This window comes from Pavona decussata, unplaced genomic scaffold, assembly GCF_977016875.1.
Source record: "Pavona decussata unplaced genomic scaffold, jaPavDecu1.1 SCAFFOLD_315, whole genome shotgun sequence".
NCBI classification, from domain to species: Eukaryota; Metazoa; Cnidaria; class Anthozoa; order Scleractinia; family Agariciidae; genus Pavona; species Pavona decussata.
Window position 1 is genome coordinate 760426 of NW_028145706.1, and position 18563 is coordinate 778988.

At 43.4% G+C, this 18563-nt stretch overlaps 4 protein-coding genes and 1 pseudogene across 6 annotated transcripts in view; 2 read left to right on the forward strand and 3 right to left on the reverse strand.

Moving 5' to 3' along the window:
* LOC146454106 (uncharacterized) overlaps positions 1 to 574 on the reverse strand; it is a 64952-nt gene extending 64378 nt beyond the window's left edge. Inside the window, exon 1 of the mRNA XM_085095892.1 lies at positions 420 to 574. Coding sequence (XP_084952018.1) covers positions 420 to 519 — 100 coding nt within the window. The 5' untranslated portion in view covers positions 520 to 574. The remainder of the gene's footprint in view (positions 1 to 419) is intronic.
* LOC146454102 (uncharacterized) overlaps positions 1 to 18563 on the forward strand; it is a 392508-nt gene that overhangs the window by 121320 nt on the left and 252625 nt on the right. The gene's annotated exons all lie outside the window — the stretch shown is intronic.
* Positions 1987 to 3873, reverse strand: LOC146454108 (uncharacterized). Its single transcript, XM_085095900.1, has one exon. The coding sequence runs from the start codon at positions 3871 to 3873 to the stop codon at positions 1987 to 1989; it is 1887 nt and encodes a 628-aa protein (XP_084952026.1).
* Positions 11483 to 18563, forward strand: part of LOC146454109 (hemicentin-2-like) — a 57982-nt pseudogene continuing 50901 nt past the window's right edge. The window contains exon 1 of the transcript XR_014859328.1: positions 11483 to 11618. The product of XR_014859328.1 is annotated as a hemicentin-2-like (transcript). The remainder of the gene's footprint in view (positions 11619 to 18563) is intronic.
* Positions 13593 to 17317, reverse strand: LOC146454110 (uncharacterized). The gene is made up of 3 exons (XM_085095897.1): positions 17310 to 17317; positions 16944 to 17040; positions 13593 to 16393 (listed from the first exon to the last, which is right to left on the reverse strand). Exons 1-3 carry the CDS (start codon positions 17315 to 17317, stop codon positions 13721 to 13723), a joined length of 2778 nt encoding a protein of 925 aa, XP_084952023.1. The 3' UTR covers positions 13593 to 13720.

Here is an 18563-nt window from a genome sequence, read left to right on the forward strand (position 1 = left end):
AAAACACTTGGACTTGCCCTTTTGTGGCGATCGTTTGTGTGTTATTTACAAAATAATTAGCTATTTCACAATGTTCTGTTTGCAGCATAATACTCATCACGTATGCTAATTCATGCGATAAGGACGAATAAATAGCGATAGATCGAGACATGTCGGAGATATGTCAAATCGACGAAGAAGCTTATAGGCCGGGTTTTCAAGCGACCTCAGTAAAGATGGACAACCTAGTTTAACCAATACCTGCCGTGCTAGTATTGTTACTGCGTGTTACTTCGAGGCAGTGTCTACAACCATGAATGCTTTGTGTGGCGTCGACACAGGAGTAAGCGATAACAATGTGAAATTTGAAGTGTACTTCCTGCCTATCTTACGATGACTGACGTTACCAACATAGCTCAGGAAATGTGAAGTTTTCTAACCTGCTAAGCGAGTTACACACAGCACTATGAAGAAAATGGTGGCAAGCGTCATCCCAACTGGCCTGACGGTTGAAAACATTCTCTCGTTTCGCGTGATCATTCATCCAATTAAAAGACGGCGTGCGTCAGTGACATGTACTTAGCAATTATAAATAGAAGCGAATCAGTACTTCTGCTGGGGCAAATAAACTCATGATCAGTAGTCGATAAAAATGGAAGGCTTCTCTCGATACATTAAAATTCAACTTAATATATTCAAAGGAGCCCCTGCTGGGGTAAAAATTGTAATGCGGTTCGATGCGTCCGCGTAATAGTCACCATGATAACAGCAACATTTCTACTTAACTGAATACATACAATGAATATATCGTTGAATTCGTCACATTACATAATATCATCATAATACTCATGCATCAATGGTTTGAGGTAGTTCAACATATATACCACAAGTTATATTCCGGGTCCCATTTATGACTGTTTGCTGGCCACATATAGGCCTGCATTTGTCAACTTGGATACAACCTCAGTATTTCTCTAATGATGACCGTAGTCTGAACTTGTAAGCGTTAAGATTACATGCATTTCAAACTTATGAAATGCTTTGTTCAAAACATAAGAAAATTAATAATTAAAAAAAACTAAATATTTAAAAAACTGTGATAATAATAATAATAATAATAATAATAATAATAATAATAATAAAGCCAATTCATTTAACTATTATACTAGAAAACCAGTAAATGCCGCTGTGGGGAGAGAGGTGAGAATAGGAAGGGAAGGTTGAAAGTGGACCATTGTGCTTGTGTATTTACTGACATGTGGAAAGTCGCGTACTGAAAAATCTGAAATGAAATAAAATGTTGTCATGTCAAGCTTATCATTTCAAAACGATTAATATCCAGCATGCACATTTGAAGTGTCATTTAAATATTTCAAGTTTAGAGAGCCAGCCAACGACTCAACCTTATGAAAATGAGATAGATAGTAATTGCACGATGAAAATTCTGGGAATTTTTTTCCCGAGAATTTCATCGTGTACTCATCATCTATTCCAGTTTCATAGCATTCAAATATTCAAGTGTTTAAGCTTAACTGAAATGTAGTTTTGCCCTGCTGAAAGAAAATCCAATCAGAGACGATATGGGTGATTGCATGTGTTTTTGACGATTTCTTGACATTTAATGGCAATCGCTGGAAGGAGGCTGGAAGCACAAAACACTGTTTTTCCAGCTACAAGAAAACGCTGTCTTTTAGGCGAAAAGCAAAAAAAAAAAATTAAAAACTTTCTACGCCACTCTCCACGCCATCTTGCGAGCGGAACGCGCGACTTAAATAAATTAGTGTCCAGTCCTCGCGCGGCGCACTCTCCACGCCATCTTGCGCACGGAACGCGCGACTTAAATTAATTAATGTCCACTCCTCGCGCGGCGCAAGGCTAAGTGCGCGCGCGGCTAACACGTTAAAATACAACAATAAAGAGTAAAACGACAGAAATGTCAATGTCAGCAAAAAACAAGAACGAATTGTCCAAAACACCCCCGCCCGTGACTTGAATCGGGGGGTAACGTCACTCTTTGTCCTCCTCATGGTGCGCTTCTAGTAGAGCCAGCTTTCCAACAGAACGGACACACGTTCTTGACTTCGTGAGGACTTCTGCTGATCTGATAAGGCAATCCGCACTGGCGATTGGTACCATGACTCGCCCCAAGCGCCATTGTCCTCTGGGGACATTGTCATCGACGACAAGAACGAGATCTCCCCGGCGAAGATTCCGTTGTATGTTAGGCCACTTACTGCGCTCAGTGAGGTGAGGTACATATTCTCGTCTCCAACGTCGCCAAAATTGATCCGCCAGGAATTGACTGTGCCTCCATCTCCGACGTAACGACATGTCCCACTGGACAAACTCACCCGGAGAAGCGTTCACGCTTGCGCGACCGTGCAGGAAGTTGTTTGGCGTTAGAGCACTGACATCGGACGGCGACATACTGCTACCACCATACGCAAGCGGACAGGAATTGAGAAGAGATTCAACTTCAGCGACTACGGTGAAAAAGGTTTCATCTACAGTAAGTACGTTCTCTAGCATCACTTTCATCACTCGCTTGGTGGACTTGATCAGAGACTCCCACGCTCCTCCAAACCATGGAGCGGCAGTTGGGTTGAAACTCCATTGGACTCCGCGGGCACTGAGTTCATCCTGGACCTGCTCTTGTTCAAACTCGGCTATGGCCTCACGTAGCTTACGTTCAGCACCAACGAAATTCGTGCCATTGTCTCTCAGGATACGTACTGGGTTCCCTCGGCGGGCTTTGAAACGTCGGAGTCCCATGATGCACGATTTTGTGTTAAGGCTGTGAGTGACTTCAAGATGAACGGCACGCATGTGCAGGCATGCAAAGAGACAAACATATCGCTTCTCTACTCTGTTGCGACCAACGCGAACTCGGAATGGACCGACATAGTCTAATCCCACATGCTGAAATGGTGTGCTTACTCCACCGAGTCGAATTTCGGGCAAATTACTCATCTTCTGGGTCAGCAGTCGCACGCGACGCCGATGACAGAACGGGCATTTGACGGTACAATTCTTCACCTCCGCACGTCCATGTAAGATCCAAAACTTCTCTCGTAAATGATTGAACACATGTTCTACTCCCGTGTGGATGAGCTTTCGATGATAGTGGATTACAATCATGCGTGGAACATCGTGTCCATGATCTAAGATGATCGGGTGCTTGGCTTTCCAGGGTAGTTCCGCCTGGTCAATTCTTCCACTAACACGTAGGATTCCGCCCACCAACTGTGGATCAAGACTTACGACCCGACTTGTGCGGGGAACAGGTCGTCCTTTGGACAATGATTCTACTTCAGCTGGGAAGCGGTTTCTCTGCACCCACTTGATCCAGTACAACTCGGCTCCTTTCAGTTCTTCAAAAGTTAAGGTTCCTGACTTACGTTGCTCTTTGTTTCGCAGGATGTAACGGAAGCGTAAGATCCAGGCTGTCACGCGGAGAAGCTTTATCCAAGTAGAGTAGGCGGTACGATCAACAACTGGTGGGACTGGCACCTGCTCAACCCTGAGCACTTTCCGCTTCACTTCAGCTTCGGCTACCGGCGGTGCAGACATCGGCACGTCATCAATCGGCCATTCTGATTCGTCAGACTTTAAGAATTCTGGACCTTGGATCCATGGTAATTCGCTTGCAGAAGCTCCTCTTGTTGCAAGATCTGCAAACTTCAGTTTTGTGCGCACATGATGCCACTGTGTAGAATCACTCTCAGTCAGTACCTCGGCTACTTGGTTGGCGACAAACGGACTGAAGTTTCTGGGCTCTCCAAAAATCCAGCAGAGTGCTGTGGTAGAGTCTGACAAATACTTGACATCGCGCATGGTCAAATCCACCTGCTCACAGACGGTCTTTGGAAGGTGCACAGCTAGCTGACAACCCATCAACTCTCCTCACGGGATAGAAATCGTCTTCAGAGGCATCAGACGAGTCTTAGCCATAGCAGATGACACACAGTCTCTCCATCAGTTGATGTGGCCCGCATGTAGGCGGCTGCGGCACACGCGACTTCCGAGGCATTGCAGAAGAGAACTAACTGCTTTTCCCATATCTTCCCTGGCTGACGGTAGATGTAACGCGGGATCGACAGTGAAGGACTTCAGGGCTGTTATCTCCTCTTCCCACTTTGCCCATTCAGCAGTCATATGCGCTGGCAGCGGGTCGTCCCAACCTAAACCACGAGACCAAGTGCGCTGCAGCATGACTTTCGCGCGAATGACGAACGGACTTGCCCATCCCAAGGGGTCGTACAATCCGGCCAACTTCTTGAAAATACCACGCTTCGTATTTTGTGCTGGTGGACGATCAATGTGAGGTAGTGCGAACCCCAGGCTGTCTGACTTCGGATCCCACCTGATACCTAAAGCTCTGCCAGACGGTAGCTCTCCCTACTCTAGTCACTTGTCAGGAACGGCTCGTTCTGCTTCCGGTACTGTATCTAAAACGTCTGGTGAAGAAGAGATCCACTTGCACATAGGAAACCCTCCCTTTGCCATGAGAGCTGTGACGTCCTCGCGTAAGGTCACTGCTTCTGTTTCACTTCCACAAGATGTGTAAAAGTCGTCGACAAAAATGTCACGCCTAACCACGGCGGCTGCGGCCCCAATTCGTACCCAGACCCCACTCGGCGGCATGTCTTGTTAAGCATGTTCATCGCTCTCTACTCCCTGCGTGTGTTTGGCGGAGCTGTCTCCACTCGAACACTAAATACGTCTATGACCCTGAACGTGCGCAGTTGATAGTTGACATCATCCTCAGGCTCTATCAGTTGCACGCACAGGATACGCTTTCCCGGGAGACTGGCGGTTGTTGAGACTGGACCGGCGATCACCCAACCTAGTGGCGTTAACTCGGCATATGGCTCTGTGTGCTCCCCACGTCTGACTTCCACCGGTGCCATTAAGGCTGCAGCATCTAGGCCTAGTAACACATCCACTGTCCCGTCACCAAACGACTCAGCTGAGACATCACGCAAATGCACATAGTGTTGCTTCACTTCCAGCCAGTTAATAGCCTCCACAGGCGCACATATGTTCTTCATGGTCCAGGCATTCACATTTGCCTTTGTCACAGATGGCACAAAGGACAGGCGCACTCGCTGCGACTTGACGGTTGTAGTTACTCCTCCAACGGCATCCACAGTAAGGTTCTGCTTGGGACCTTGAACGCCCAGCTGTGCGGCAAACCCGGTTCTTATCAGTGTTGTTACACTGCTTGTATCCAGGAGTACTAAGCCCATAATAATCTGCCCCGAGTCACTTACAAAAGGAACGGTCGCAGTTTTCAATGCAATTTTACTGGTACCAATCAAGTTTCCCTGTGCTTTACCGTAACGGACTCCTCTATTCTCTGGGCAACTCTATGATCTGCGGTTCTTGCGGTTTCAGACCCGCCTTAGGCTCAGTGGCATGTAGCAAATAGTGATGTCCCTTTCCACATGAATTAACACCACATCTTGAGGACAGGCGACACTGGCGACGCTGGTGATCACGACCACCTTTTTGGCTTTGAAAATGTCCCAACGTCTGTCTATGGTGGCGCAAGTAACGTTGGGCATTTGTCCTCAGGATGAGCTCTTTCACACAGCGCACATTTTACTGGCAACGAAGCGGAACTAGTGGTCGTGATCATAGTTTGATATCTTTGCGGCTTTGGCTGTGTCTGCACTGGGCCTCTATTAAAACTGCTCTTTGCGGGACTGGCTGGCTGTTCGTTGTACCGTTCGCGCTTTCGCATTGTTTTGGCACGCGCCTGGGCCCATTCGGCTAAACCACTGACATCCTCAGACACCTGTTCGCGCTCAATTTGTCGCACCCATTCATCCTTCTCCCTTGCCGGCAACTTGCGAACGAACTGCGTGCAGAGAGGGATGCTAAGTAGCTCGTGCCTATAATAGGGGCGGTCTAAGGCAAACACAGCTGCTTGTAATGGGTCGGCAAATCGTTCAAATCCTTCACGATCCTTTTCCTTAATGTCTGGCTAATTGGTTATGCGACGCAGGTGCGCATCTACGACTTCACGGGGGTCCCCATACCTCTCAGTTAACAATTTCACGGCTTTCTCGTAGTCACCTGGCTCCCCAGTCAAACAGGCAATTACACTTCGGACTTTATCGCTGAGGGAGTTGTTCAAGTGAGCTAGCTTGATCGGACCCGATAGAGCTCTGTTTTGATGAACAAGCGAGCTCAAAATGCCCCAGAAATGTGGCCACTTATCAGGGTTCCCCTCGAAGGCCGGGACTTTAACACCTTCGAGTCCACTTCCTTTATTAAACTGGAACTCCCCCTACAGGACAGGAGAACTTTCGGCCTTATTTACATTGCTGGAATGTGCTTCAAGAGTCTGGATCTCAGTTTTCCTTGTTTCAGCGAGGTAATCTGACACTTCGCCCAGAACTTCACTAACATTTTATTCTAAATCTTCCAGCCACATACCATCAGTCTCAATGGACTCCGAGGCAATGTCTTCTAGTCTTCCTATCAGATCCCGGGCCTTATCCCTCGCTTCTTCGATACTTTTAGCAAATTGACACATCTTTGAAACGCTGCCCTTCTTAGCAATCAACTCCTTGATACGATTTGCACTTTTCGTCACAGTTGACTCGACAACAGACCCCTTTGATCGGCATTTTTCAACTTCGCTCACTGCTAGCATCTTTTACACTGTTGAATCTGACTCCCTTATTCGGCTGTAATGTGGCTAAAATCCGGCGGCAACTCGGCTAACTATCCGTCTGTAATTCGGCTGATATCTGGCTGCAACTCGGCTAATGTCTGGCGTCAATTCGGCTAAGATGCGGCGGCAACTGGCTAAAATCCGGCTCGAAGGACCAAACTGTTTTTGACGATTTCTTGGCTTTTAATGGCAATCGCTTCCGGCAAGACTGGAAGCACAAAACATTGTTTTTTTCCGCAACAAGAAAACACTGTCTTTTAGGCGAAAAGCAAAAAAAAAAAGACTCAAAAACTGTCTACGCCACTCTCCACGCCATCTTGCGCGCGAAACGCGCGACTTAAATTAATTAATGTCCAGTCCTCGCGCAGCGCAAGGCTCATTGCGCGCGCGGCTAACACGCACAAATACAACAATAAAGAGTAAAACGACAGAAATGTCAATGTCAGCAAAAAACAAGAACGAATTGTCCAAAACAGCATGATTGGAAACTGATGCTCATAGATTTCAGCACAGTAGCTAGCGTTAATTACGTCTGCCAAAGTTCTGGTGTAAGACCATTTTTCTACAAACCTTGTGTATGCGCGCGTTCTTAGCTTTGCTTTTCGGGTAAGGTATTCCTCAAATTATAGGTAGCCTGAGTGTCTAAGTTTTGTACTAAAAGTGATCATGTTAGAATTCTGCGATGGCACTTTAACGGGGCCTCCTGGGTCATCTCCCATAGGAGCAAATCACTCTTCTTACTACAGGGCGACTGCATGTACATTATTTCTCGATTTTCTTCTTTCTTTGAAATTGCCAGGTTGTACGACTTATTATCTACCACTGTAAAAATAAATAAATCAACTTTGTTTAATGAGGGTGACACTTAACAGTCTGGTGACTGACAAACCTGTGGCCCTCGAATTCCAGATCGAATTGGAATTTGGAAATGTTGGTTTTTGTGGGGGAAGGAAAACAGGAGAACCCGGAGAAAAACCCTTGGAGCAAGGACGAGAACCAACAACAAACTCAACCCACATATGACGTCGAGTCCGGGAATCGAACCCGGGCCACATTGATGGGTGGCAAGTGCTCTCACCACTGCGCCATCCTGCTCCCCGATAAACTGTAAGACAGGCATGACACTATGTGGAATTGCGAATAATAAGAATAACCAACTCGGGTAATCAATGTTAACAGCACAACTTTCAAGAATTTGTCTTTATCTACCTTAACCTTAACCTTGCGTTGTGGCACGGTCCACAAAATTAACCAGAAATGCCTTGTTCCTTTGATCTTTGCGCGACCACAATCGTTTGCATTTTGCAAGAAAGCACTCGCAAGGCCCCATAAATATATTTCTGTGTCGATTAGAGTGCTGCCTTGCTCGGTCCCTTAAGGCTCCCTCGCTGCGGCAGTAATAAATAACAACGAATAGCACCGGCCCAAACATCATGCGTTCAGTTGGAAGAAGAGAAAATAAGGGGTTAGAGGGGGAAACTAGGGGCATTGGCTAGGGGATGTCAATTTCACTTAAAGGGGGACAAGAACATAGCTTTCTTAACATTTAAATCGAATTTACAGTGCCAGATACATCCATCTGAAGTAGATACAAGTTAAAACGCGCCTTTTAACATGTTAATATAACAATGAAAAAAATGAAAAATAATTTGAGCAAAATGCTCCCCCGTCTCTGCTTCCCCCTACCCCCCTCATTGGGGTCGAGTTACTGGACGCAGGTCCCACCCTCACCGGTCCACCCGCCGAGGAAGCTCCGAAAATCCGATGATGCTGAAAACATTATATATAGGGCGCAAAACATTGCGTCTTTCCCTCCCATGTTGGACACATTTTCGTAGACGTGCACGAGGCACGGCGAAGCTTGTTTTCGTCCTATAACGTCATAAAATACTGGAGATAGCGCGTTCTGCGTGACCCTTTCTCTCGCTTTTTGCTCCGCTCCACGCTATCTTGAATATTTCTTACGAAGAAATCACCATCGTACCTAAATAACAGTAAAAATGCGATTTTCTTTCATTATGCATTTCCTTTGATACGAAATGAATAATCGCTTTAGCTTGAAGCGTAAATTACATTACACGCAATCAAAACGAACAACCTACCCAATAGATTTCATCTCTGTTATCAGTGCACTCCTCCGAGGAGTGCACAGTTTGGCAAACTCTCCGCTGACGCGCTTCTGGTTTCGTTAGCCTTGGTTTTTCCCCGTTTTCCTGGTTGATTTTTACGTTTTGCTCTCGCCACTTTCCCCATCTCGCTCGATCACAACAGCGGAGTCTAAAACGTGTCTGCAACGCGATACTTTTTTCCGCGAAATTCTGTGCTATTGTTGTTGACGCCATGGGGTCCTGGTGCTCGATTGGCTCGCCACCTAATGAGGTGCCATAATCTCCTGTGGAGGCTTGTTTTTCTTGCAAACCTTTACTCGCACTTGAATTTTGGCAGAGTATGTCGACTTTGAACGAATTAATAGGGTATGTGGTTTTGACGGATTGTCGTGAAATTTGGCCAGAAGATTCGAGGAATAATGACAAACAAAAACATGTCAGGGAGTTTTGATTTTTAAAATATTTTTCCCGTGGCGACTGTTTACGCAACACGACTCAAATATTTTTTGCTACTCAAACTTTAGACGTGGATATCTAAATAACCAATCAGAATTCCGAAAAAGCCTGACACCTTTTGGTTGATTGATGCCTTGTGAATAACACTGTGCAGCGATTTCGTTCTTCGCGCGGCGTTCGATACCCGATTAATTCAATGGAACGACCATCGGTCGATTCGAGGTTCTACTGGCTCCTGGCACTTAAAAAAGGAAAAGATCGCTCAATTATATTTTTTATAGGAAACTACATTTATTACGCTTTATAATGATATATAGTTTGTTAGAGGTTTATGAAAAGTTGCGCGCGTACGATTTTTTTTTCCAAAGGACACCCGCGAACCCAGGAAGTATCCTCAAGTGTCACCGTGAAATTTGGTGTATTCTAGTGGTTGTCACGCAAATGATTGTGTGTCAACCAGGACTGATACGGAATAAAAATTGATGTTAGAACCCCCCCCCCCCCCCCCGGGGGGACTCTCACATGAAAGGAGCGGGGATGCTCGTCGGAAATTTCAAATTGAACCCCAAAAGGAGACCAATCTAGGCGTGGCCCAAGCTTTTTTGACCCCTAAAAGAGACCATTTTAAATACAGACAAATATCGTGTGCAACTCTAAACGAGACCTTCACGGCTAAACATAATGGCGTTTTGCCCAGAACACCCTAAGTGACACCAAAATATGAAATTTACACCCCTAAGCGAGACGACGAGCATTCCCGCCCCTTTCATATGAGAGTTCCCCCCCCCCCCCCCCCCCGGGTAAGAACATCAAATAAAAATTGTCATGGAGCAGGAGCCCAGCAAGACAGCAAGTTTGCGGTTTCCATTTCCAGCGACTCTAAAACTTTTTGTACAGCTTTTCAGCCTCTTAATAACATCAACTTTTCTATGCTTTCCGCCGTAAGCAAGGTTTGCAGTAGACAGTACATAATCTTGATAGGAATTAGCCTCCTACGCGGATGTTCTTTGGCTCGTCACGTCACGCACTCCTTCCCGTGGGCTAGATAGGAATCGAGGATATTCAGTCTCTGCCATCAGTGTATTGATTATGTGTGGTGCAGACCCTGCTTGGTGGGCCGAAAAAAACGATGCACTCTTTTCTTTTGGTAAGAATTTATTTAATAAGAATAGCGAGGCTGAAATTTGAGAAATTTAAGAATATTTTAAGAATACAAATCAGAGGCTAAGATTTTGAAAAGAATATATATTTTTTGGGTTGAAAATTTGAAAATACAATACAATTATATGTTTTTCACTGAACCGTATAAAATTCTTCCTTTCTCTAAACGGAAAGCTAGCCAATAAAACGATAAAACCTGCGCTACCAAATGTTCGACGCTAATGACAGTTCGATGAACGGTACATGTACACATGTATGGTATACAGCACAAGAGACATCAACTAGACCACAAAACGTATTAATAATAATAATAATAATAATAATAATAATAATAATAGTAATAATAATAATAACTCAGCAGTTTTCTTTTTATAGTTCCTTAACATCGCATAGGTTACGCAGCGCACCCTATGTGGTTCTATTTTAGCATACATACGTTTTTTAACTGCACATAATAATAATAATAATAATAATACAAGGATGGTCTGTGACAATAATACAAGACACTACGGTAAAAAGACAGTCAAATAAATAATTATATAAATATGATTAGAAGCGCTAAATAACAGAGAAAACATAACAAAGAAAAGGATTACAACTGGTCTTGATACTTAATGGTGCAGAAATCTGCGAACCGCTTTGTCTTGGGGACAAAGCGCACCGGAACACGTTCGCCTGATCGGAGGCAGTATAGTCTGTCAATTGACACTCGAGGAATTAATGGCTTGAGACAGGAGACGACAGGCAGTCACGCTTGATAAAATTTGTGCAAGCTTCTTCCCTTCTCTGGGAAAGGGCAGTGACAATGCGCTATAATCTAAGAATATTCACAAGAATATTTTCAGCCTAACATCAGCAGAAAAATAGGAATATTCAGCCTGGGCCGGAAAAACAATGTTCTTGTAAAAAGAAAAGAGTGTAATAAAGAAAGAAATTCAAAAATTAATTTATTAATTATTAAAATGAAAGAATCAAATAGCCATAACAGAATTTACTTCCAATCAGAACCGCCGTTTGAACTTTCATCGATTTGCCGATCAGGTTTCGTGTTATGTCAGTTTCTCCCTGGAGACGAGACGAACTTTATTTCCTTGTTGTCGCCAAGCGAGTTTCTTACAAGAAGGCGATTATGTAGTTGTTACTTGTGAACGTTTAAATGGGTTGTTCTCAGAAGCTTCGTTATTTAATGTTCTTCAGTCTATGGTCTGTGGCTATTTTTCGAACTACAGGTGATTTTCTGCATACGATCTATCAACGTTTGTCGTCCAAACATGGAGGCTGTGTATAAAAGTGGGACGGGGACAAGGGGACGGGGACATTGGGACGCGTGTGTGGGGACTTGGGACTTGGGGACGCGAGGGGAGGGACGTGGGGACATCTGGTATGGGACGCGGGACGTATGGGACGCGGGGACGTGTGGGACGGGGACGCGGGGACGTCGAATGTAGGGGATGCGGGAGGTAAAGTCGGAGGTAAACGCGATATCTCTTTCTTCGTGAAACTGTGTTATTTAACCACATCGGACACCTTATGATGTTTACACAAAATATTTCTTCATATAGGAGTAGGCGCACTGACTATCTTGATTAGGGTTAAGCACTGTTAGCAAGCATTTACTGTTAGATTTGCCACTAAAAATATGTCAAACAAAATAGAATATTGTTTCAATAGTTGAATCCCCCGTGGTTTAGAGGCACATGCAATAGATTTCGGAGCTAGCACTCCGGGGTTGGAAGTTCGCTTATGCCACAAGTAATCTAGTTTCCTTTTTTATTTATTTGGAATCGAAAATAAATTTTGGCGACCGCTACCCACCCTACCCTGCTTAAGGCTCCAATTTTCTATCAGCAAGAAGACCAGGACAGCGGTTTCACTTTCTTCAATGCAGGGGGTCTTGGCCGAGTCTTCGTTTCGTAAACAGGCATGGAGGATCGAGGATTTCCACGGTAAGTTTCTACTGCTTTTGCTTTGATCATCACGCAACCCTTGCACATCCCTGACTATAATATACAGAAGTTTTAGGTTCAGAGATGTCTTCGGCTAAACTGAGCGTTATAACGTACGCAGATTTTGGAAAAGATATCTCGATATTTCACCACGTTGTGCATTGGTTTGCTCGATTAAAAGCGGCGTTTAATTCTTTCGCAGAAGGGAAATAACGACATCCAGTTCACTGTTTGGCGAGCGCGATCACTTCTCGCTTTACAACTCACTGTCACTTCTTATTTTAAGGGCCGTAAAGCATTATAGGAGATTCGTACATAACCGACTTGCCCTTGGGTGAATGAAAGTGCAACACAGAGGGTGGACGACCTGTGGCAGAAGCCGTGTCAGTCATTGAAAATATCCGATAAGCCATGGAAAAAAGCATTTTCATGTCACTATTAATCAAAGCGGGTTTTCTCTAAAAGTATTCAAGGTTTGTCTGAGGAGGCCAGAATGAAAAAAAAAGAGTCAGCGAGTACCACGTTGTGAACGGAAGGCAAAATAAACTCATTATTTTAATTTATGAAAACTTCACTTACATAATAAAGAATGTTTACATATTGACAAAACTGTCTACACCCAGAGGAAATAAATCTAACAAATTGCAAAACTGTTTTTCTGGTTAGCTAAGTCACTTTGCAACGAGACAGTTCAGTCAAATAACATGAACGTGAACAGCATGCTTTAATTTGTAAACACGTAATTCGGCTTATTGACCTTCTAATATTTGGTTGCTTTGTACGTTTATCTGGCCGCAAACTAAACTGCCAAGTAACTCTTTTACAAACATCTTTTCACTTACTTTTGCGATTGTGTAATCTGAAGAGTTGTAACACTGAACTACCGCTGTAATAGCAAAAGGAACTTAGGACACTAGTTGCAATAAAACTGTAACGAGGAATGACTTGGTAACAAGCCATGAAAGGTATCCTCCGACTAGTTTTGCCTCGCGTATCCCTAATTTCATAACAAATTGTAAGCAAATTATTATAATCTTTGTCTCATTTTCAATAACTTGGAATGAGTGCAACCATTGTCGTAGAAATGTAAATAGAATATGAACGACGTTACAACGCTAGTGCTCACTGCATAGTCAACAAAATTTCACTTTATAACTTACAGTTGATGGAGGCCAAAAATCCCCTATTGATTGAGAAGCAACCGCATGGTATGCATCGCACCTAATGCAAATAATTACTCTGAAAATTACCCTCAAAATGAAAACACAAACCAGTACTTAGTAATAATAGTTTTAAATCTTAACTACATGCTCTGTTTGCTGACGTTCAACGCTTTTACTCGTAAGTAGTGTTTCCGGCATGGAACGTTTTACAGTGTTGTTCATTTATAGTGAAATGTTCAACTGCTGAAAGAGGAAATCTTTATGCTCCTTGTTCAGGCGTTGCTTGACAATGGGATGAATGTCTAATTGTGCTCCGTCAAAGGCAGCGCTACTGATGCTGTTTCCTTTCTGAACGCAAGAAATATTTACATGAAAATAGACAGCCTGTTCCTTTCCAACTCTCAAGATCCCTGTATTTCTATCTTTCCAGGGACGGTGTTCTTTGTGTGTAATGGCGACGTCATGCGGAGGAGGAAAGAGTCCACCATCGGCCTTTCGAGCGAATTTGATTCCACATCCTGTACAAGTTGTCACTCGGGGATGATCAGACAGGAACACAAGAGAATACGAATTGATGTCCTCACGATGCCCTTCGTCTGTCTCTGCTAGACTTTCTTGCAAGACTTCGTGTTCTCCATTTCTTCGAACAATCTTCATTTTCACGGGCTGGCGATTCTGAGATGGAGTTTGCACTCTGTCTACATGTTCAACGATGAAGTTCTCTTTCTCCTTGGTCTTCTTCGCTCTTCTTCGTTGATGTGGCTTTTTACCAGCACTGCCAACATCCAGCCCATAAGTAGACATTTTTGTCACACTTGTCTGTACACCAGTTTTCTTGTGCCATGTTACGAAATCTACGAGTTTGCCCTTGAATTCTGCTGCCGCCAGTGTGTGAGCACAAAGACTGGAATGGTTGTATGCGGGACAGTCATCATCGCAACAGAATTTACCATTTTTGCATTGCCTTATAACATGCGGTTTCGCTGATGTATCCGATGCTACCAATAGAGTATCGTCTTCCCCAAAGCCATGTCTAACTTTATTCATTCGCAAGAGCCTCTGGGCCTTAGAGAATTGATGGGATAAAATGCTTTCTGGGATACCAGAGATGCCGGACTGTGTATGTGATATGGAGAGTGTGGAAAGCGTTTGTGACATGGGACCACTTTCTTTGGCTCTTCTGGTGTACGCTCTTCTGTCCGTAGGATTCATCTTTCTCCACTTTTCTGGGGATATCTTCAGGTGCTTATATTCATCTGAGAGTCTGCATTCCCCCTGGTCAATTATTGCTCCTTCCAGCAACGAATCTTGTTCCTTCACAAGTTCATGGCTCTTTTCAATAAGCGTTACGAGGTTCACACGTTTGTGGTCCGTCTTGAGCTTTAACAGGTGGTTTTCTGCTTCATTGTCGTTTATTGTGTATAGGGAATCCCCAAGTCCCGCCTTTTGTTGCATGGGTTTCAGCATCGATGCGTTGATCGTGTCAGCAACATTTTTGACAAACCAGTCGTAGAATGTGGGAGTTTGGTATGTGATTTCCCATTCTCGAGCATTCCAAACATCCTCCAGCGAGCACAGTTTTGCATAAAAGTCATCCGAATCATCGGAATCCACAATTCCGTGATACGAGATAGCTGCTGCATTATGACCAAATATGTCGTCGATAAATTCATTTTGGTAACGCCCATTGATGCCTATACTGGAGAGTTTCATTTCAATGTTTTTACGCAGGTGGATAAAACAACGATGATGGTCAGCCACAGGGAACTCTTCATTGAATGCATTTGACAAAGCACCTTCGCCATCAGTGCCGAAGGCTTGAAGAGACACGGTGTTTGGATTGAATCGCTTAACTGATGAGGCTAAATATCGGTACGTTTGTTCCGTTTTGCTCTGATGAACAAGCATGGGACCAAGGAAAACAGGTGATTTACCTGTGGTTACGTTAACAATTTTGCGGCACCTGTAGGTCGTTGGAGTCACGCTCAAATTGCCAAGATTGAATGTTAGATCAATACCAAGAATTGAAAAATCGTCTTCCTGACAACAGTACAGCTCGATATCTTTTAGCTGCCTGTCAGTGGCAAGGAGGGCCATAGGCTCTGGTGCACCAACTACCTCTCTGACATAACCATCTTTAGTTTTGCACTTTTCCATAGCTTCAAGCAAGATATCTCTACTGGAACTAGCTGACGGCATAAAGGATGCCGAAGTAGACGATAATACGTTCTGCACCTGCCTGGAATTTCGCGGCAGATCACTTTTAGAGCGGCAAAACTCCAATCCCCCCTTCTGACGTACAGCTTCGAAAAAGACCTCTCGGGGTTGGCAGCTTCTGGATATTTCTTTCAGCTGTTCGAATGTGCTTGGTTTCGTTCGAACATAAGGCTCTGTGTTGTTTTTTGAATTTCCATGTTCCTTAAGGTTCAAAAGGGTTTCTTCACCTTCAAAGTAATACTGAAGCAATGCCAGTCGGTGCCTTCTCGACTTGCTATCGTACACGAAAGACATCCGCTTCCGATATTGTGCCTCCTTGTCGTGGTGAAGATACTGCTTAACCACCATGATGTAATCAGCGTCTGTTCTTTTCTGCCTTGTCACTTGAACATCCAGGATATGGCCACTTTTGTTTCTCTCAACAGCAATATAGCTTTTCGGGGAGCCAATATGGACCCACTTGCCAAGATCGTCCGCCCGCACATCTTCGGGGTGGGGGAGAGCATCTAAATCTATTACAAACGAAGCATTCTCCATCACCTGAAGAGGGACTTCAGTGCAACATGGTTCTTTCACTCTCAGCAGAATGTCTACACTCTCTTTACTGGAATATGGTGATTGTCTGCCTTTCTCGTAATAAGGAAGGCGGCTGTCGTCTTCGTAATACTTCTTGAATTCCTAAAAAAAAAACATTGTTTCATAAGACATTCTATAAAACAGCACCTTCATGTTTAATTAACCCATTGCTATTTTGGGATGATTCGTTAATCACCAACTGACGATTCTAAAAGTCGGAAAACTGTTACAGTGGTTGGTCTCGCTACAACTTTGATGGAACAAGGAACGATAAAAATGACTTTAACTGCGTGCGCTAAGAACAATCAGGGAACCTCAGTGGCTCATTTGGGTAATATAAACTATGTAGAGTAGCTTGATCTTGAAAATTACTTCCTTAAACAGTCATTTTCATGTATAACGTCGCTTTTGAGGGAAGAAAAAGTACTGTAAAACGGCGTTTTTCTACGGTTGTAGCTTATTTAGAAAATTGTCACTTTAAAATTGAGACCACTGACTGTCATCATAAAAATGTTTGGACTGTAGTTCATGATTATCTCGCGAATGAACTGACTGGAGAACGAACGGTTTGTATATTAGCTGGAGAATCACCCTAAAATGTCAGTACTTATTAGATACCGTATAAGTTATCATTATGTGTCACTCAATGTACCTGCTGACTATCCTCAGAGTCCTCCTCTTCCTCACTCGTGTCGATTATCTCGATTGCTCGCCTTACAAACGCGATTTCCTCCCGCACAACCGTTTTGCTGTATATATAAAAATAATAATAATAAAACGAAATTAACCAACTCTTGCATCATCCAAAAACGTTCACCACTGGAAAGGGCGCCTTGAAAGAAAAGTGATTTGTGATTTGTCGAAAAGTAACGAAGATATAGCTCCTCGAAGTCGCGAAACTTTTCAGACGTTTGTATGGTGGGGACAAGTTTACAAACGTCTATAAATTTTTGCAACTTTGCCAATGTTACCAATTTGAAGGCGCTCTGTCCAGTGGTGTCAAAGGAATTTCACTAACTGGTCCATGTCAAATGTTGAAAAAACCGTGGAGGGGTCTATTAGCATCCCCCAAATTTGCATATCCAAGAATTACGAGCTGCTTAATTACTTTTAAAACCTACCCCTTAATTTTCTTAGCATTTGGGGAATTGACAGGGCTGCTATCCGCCTAAATAAAATCAAAGGTTAAAAATTAATACAAAAATCAACTTCACCCAAATTTAACCTGGACTGATGTGTAAGATTTTTAATTTGCGTTAATCTTCAATGGTTGTGGAAGGACACGTTGTTAATCCATTACTAGGCAGATCACATGATGAATTTATAGCTGAGATTTTAGCAACCTCTCGTTCCCATGGTAAAGCCTGAGCTGGTCAAACAAGCAAAACATCTCCTTTATTTAAAATGTATTCAAAATTCAGTTGGGGTTTTAAGTCGGACAATAAATCTTCTCTATTACAAAAGATTGCCCTGGCGTACTAGTTATTATTGATACGAAGAAAATAAAAAAGGGTTGTCGTGACTATAATGTAGCTTGTTTTTGCACTTAATAACGAAACTACTACTGACAGGACAAAAAACCTTTAATATAGTAAAAGAACGTACCGTATCAAAGACTTCATCCTGACTTTGTTTGAAAACACTATAGAGAAAAAATGAAAATAGCAGTGTTAACGAAAACTTGAAATCAGAATTGCTGTGCAACCTCATGACCCTATTTCAATGAAAATATCATGTTACTTTAATCTAGAAACATTAGCAAAGAAGCCAAGTTGGCCGTGAACAGCCACGCAAAGTGACAATGCATTCTTTCTATACATGTAAAATACTGTAGTAACATTAAGGCTTTTTTATACATGCAAAACAACTGAAAATAATCGTGACGAAGCACACCTTCTACTCCGCTTGCAAACTCTGGCATCTTCTGTATCTTCTTCCGATAAGTAGTTCAAATCTGAACAATCTGGCGACCAAAAATGCAAATCGTTAAACTGAGTAGTGCCTATAGTATCCTTCAAGCTCAAAATTTACAAGATTCAAACAAGGATGTGTTAGGATTTTAGTGATAATCGAGACAAACGCAAGATAGCCTTACCTTGGAAATCCTCCATGACGATAAACGTGACGAAGAACCCCCAGCGTTGAATAAAGTGAGACCGCTGTCCAAGTCTCCTTGCTGGAATATTGGGACCATAAGGAGGGTAGGGTGGGTTGTGAAGAAAGAGGTATCGCATTTACCTTCGACTTAAACAATAAACATTAACGTCCCCAC

Coding starts and splice junctions, on each gene's coding strand:
- LOC146454108 (XM_085095900.1), bottom strand. CDS start 3,873: ATGGGTTGTCAGCTAGCTGTGCACCTTCCAAAGACCGTCTGTGAGCAG.
- LOC146454110 (XM_085095897.1), bottom strand. Junction 16,394..16,943: donor ACTCTGAGGATAGTCAGCAG/GTACATTGAGTG, acceptor TTTTTTTTTTAG/GAATTCAAGAAGTATTACGA.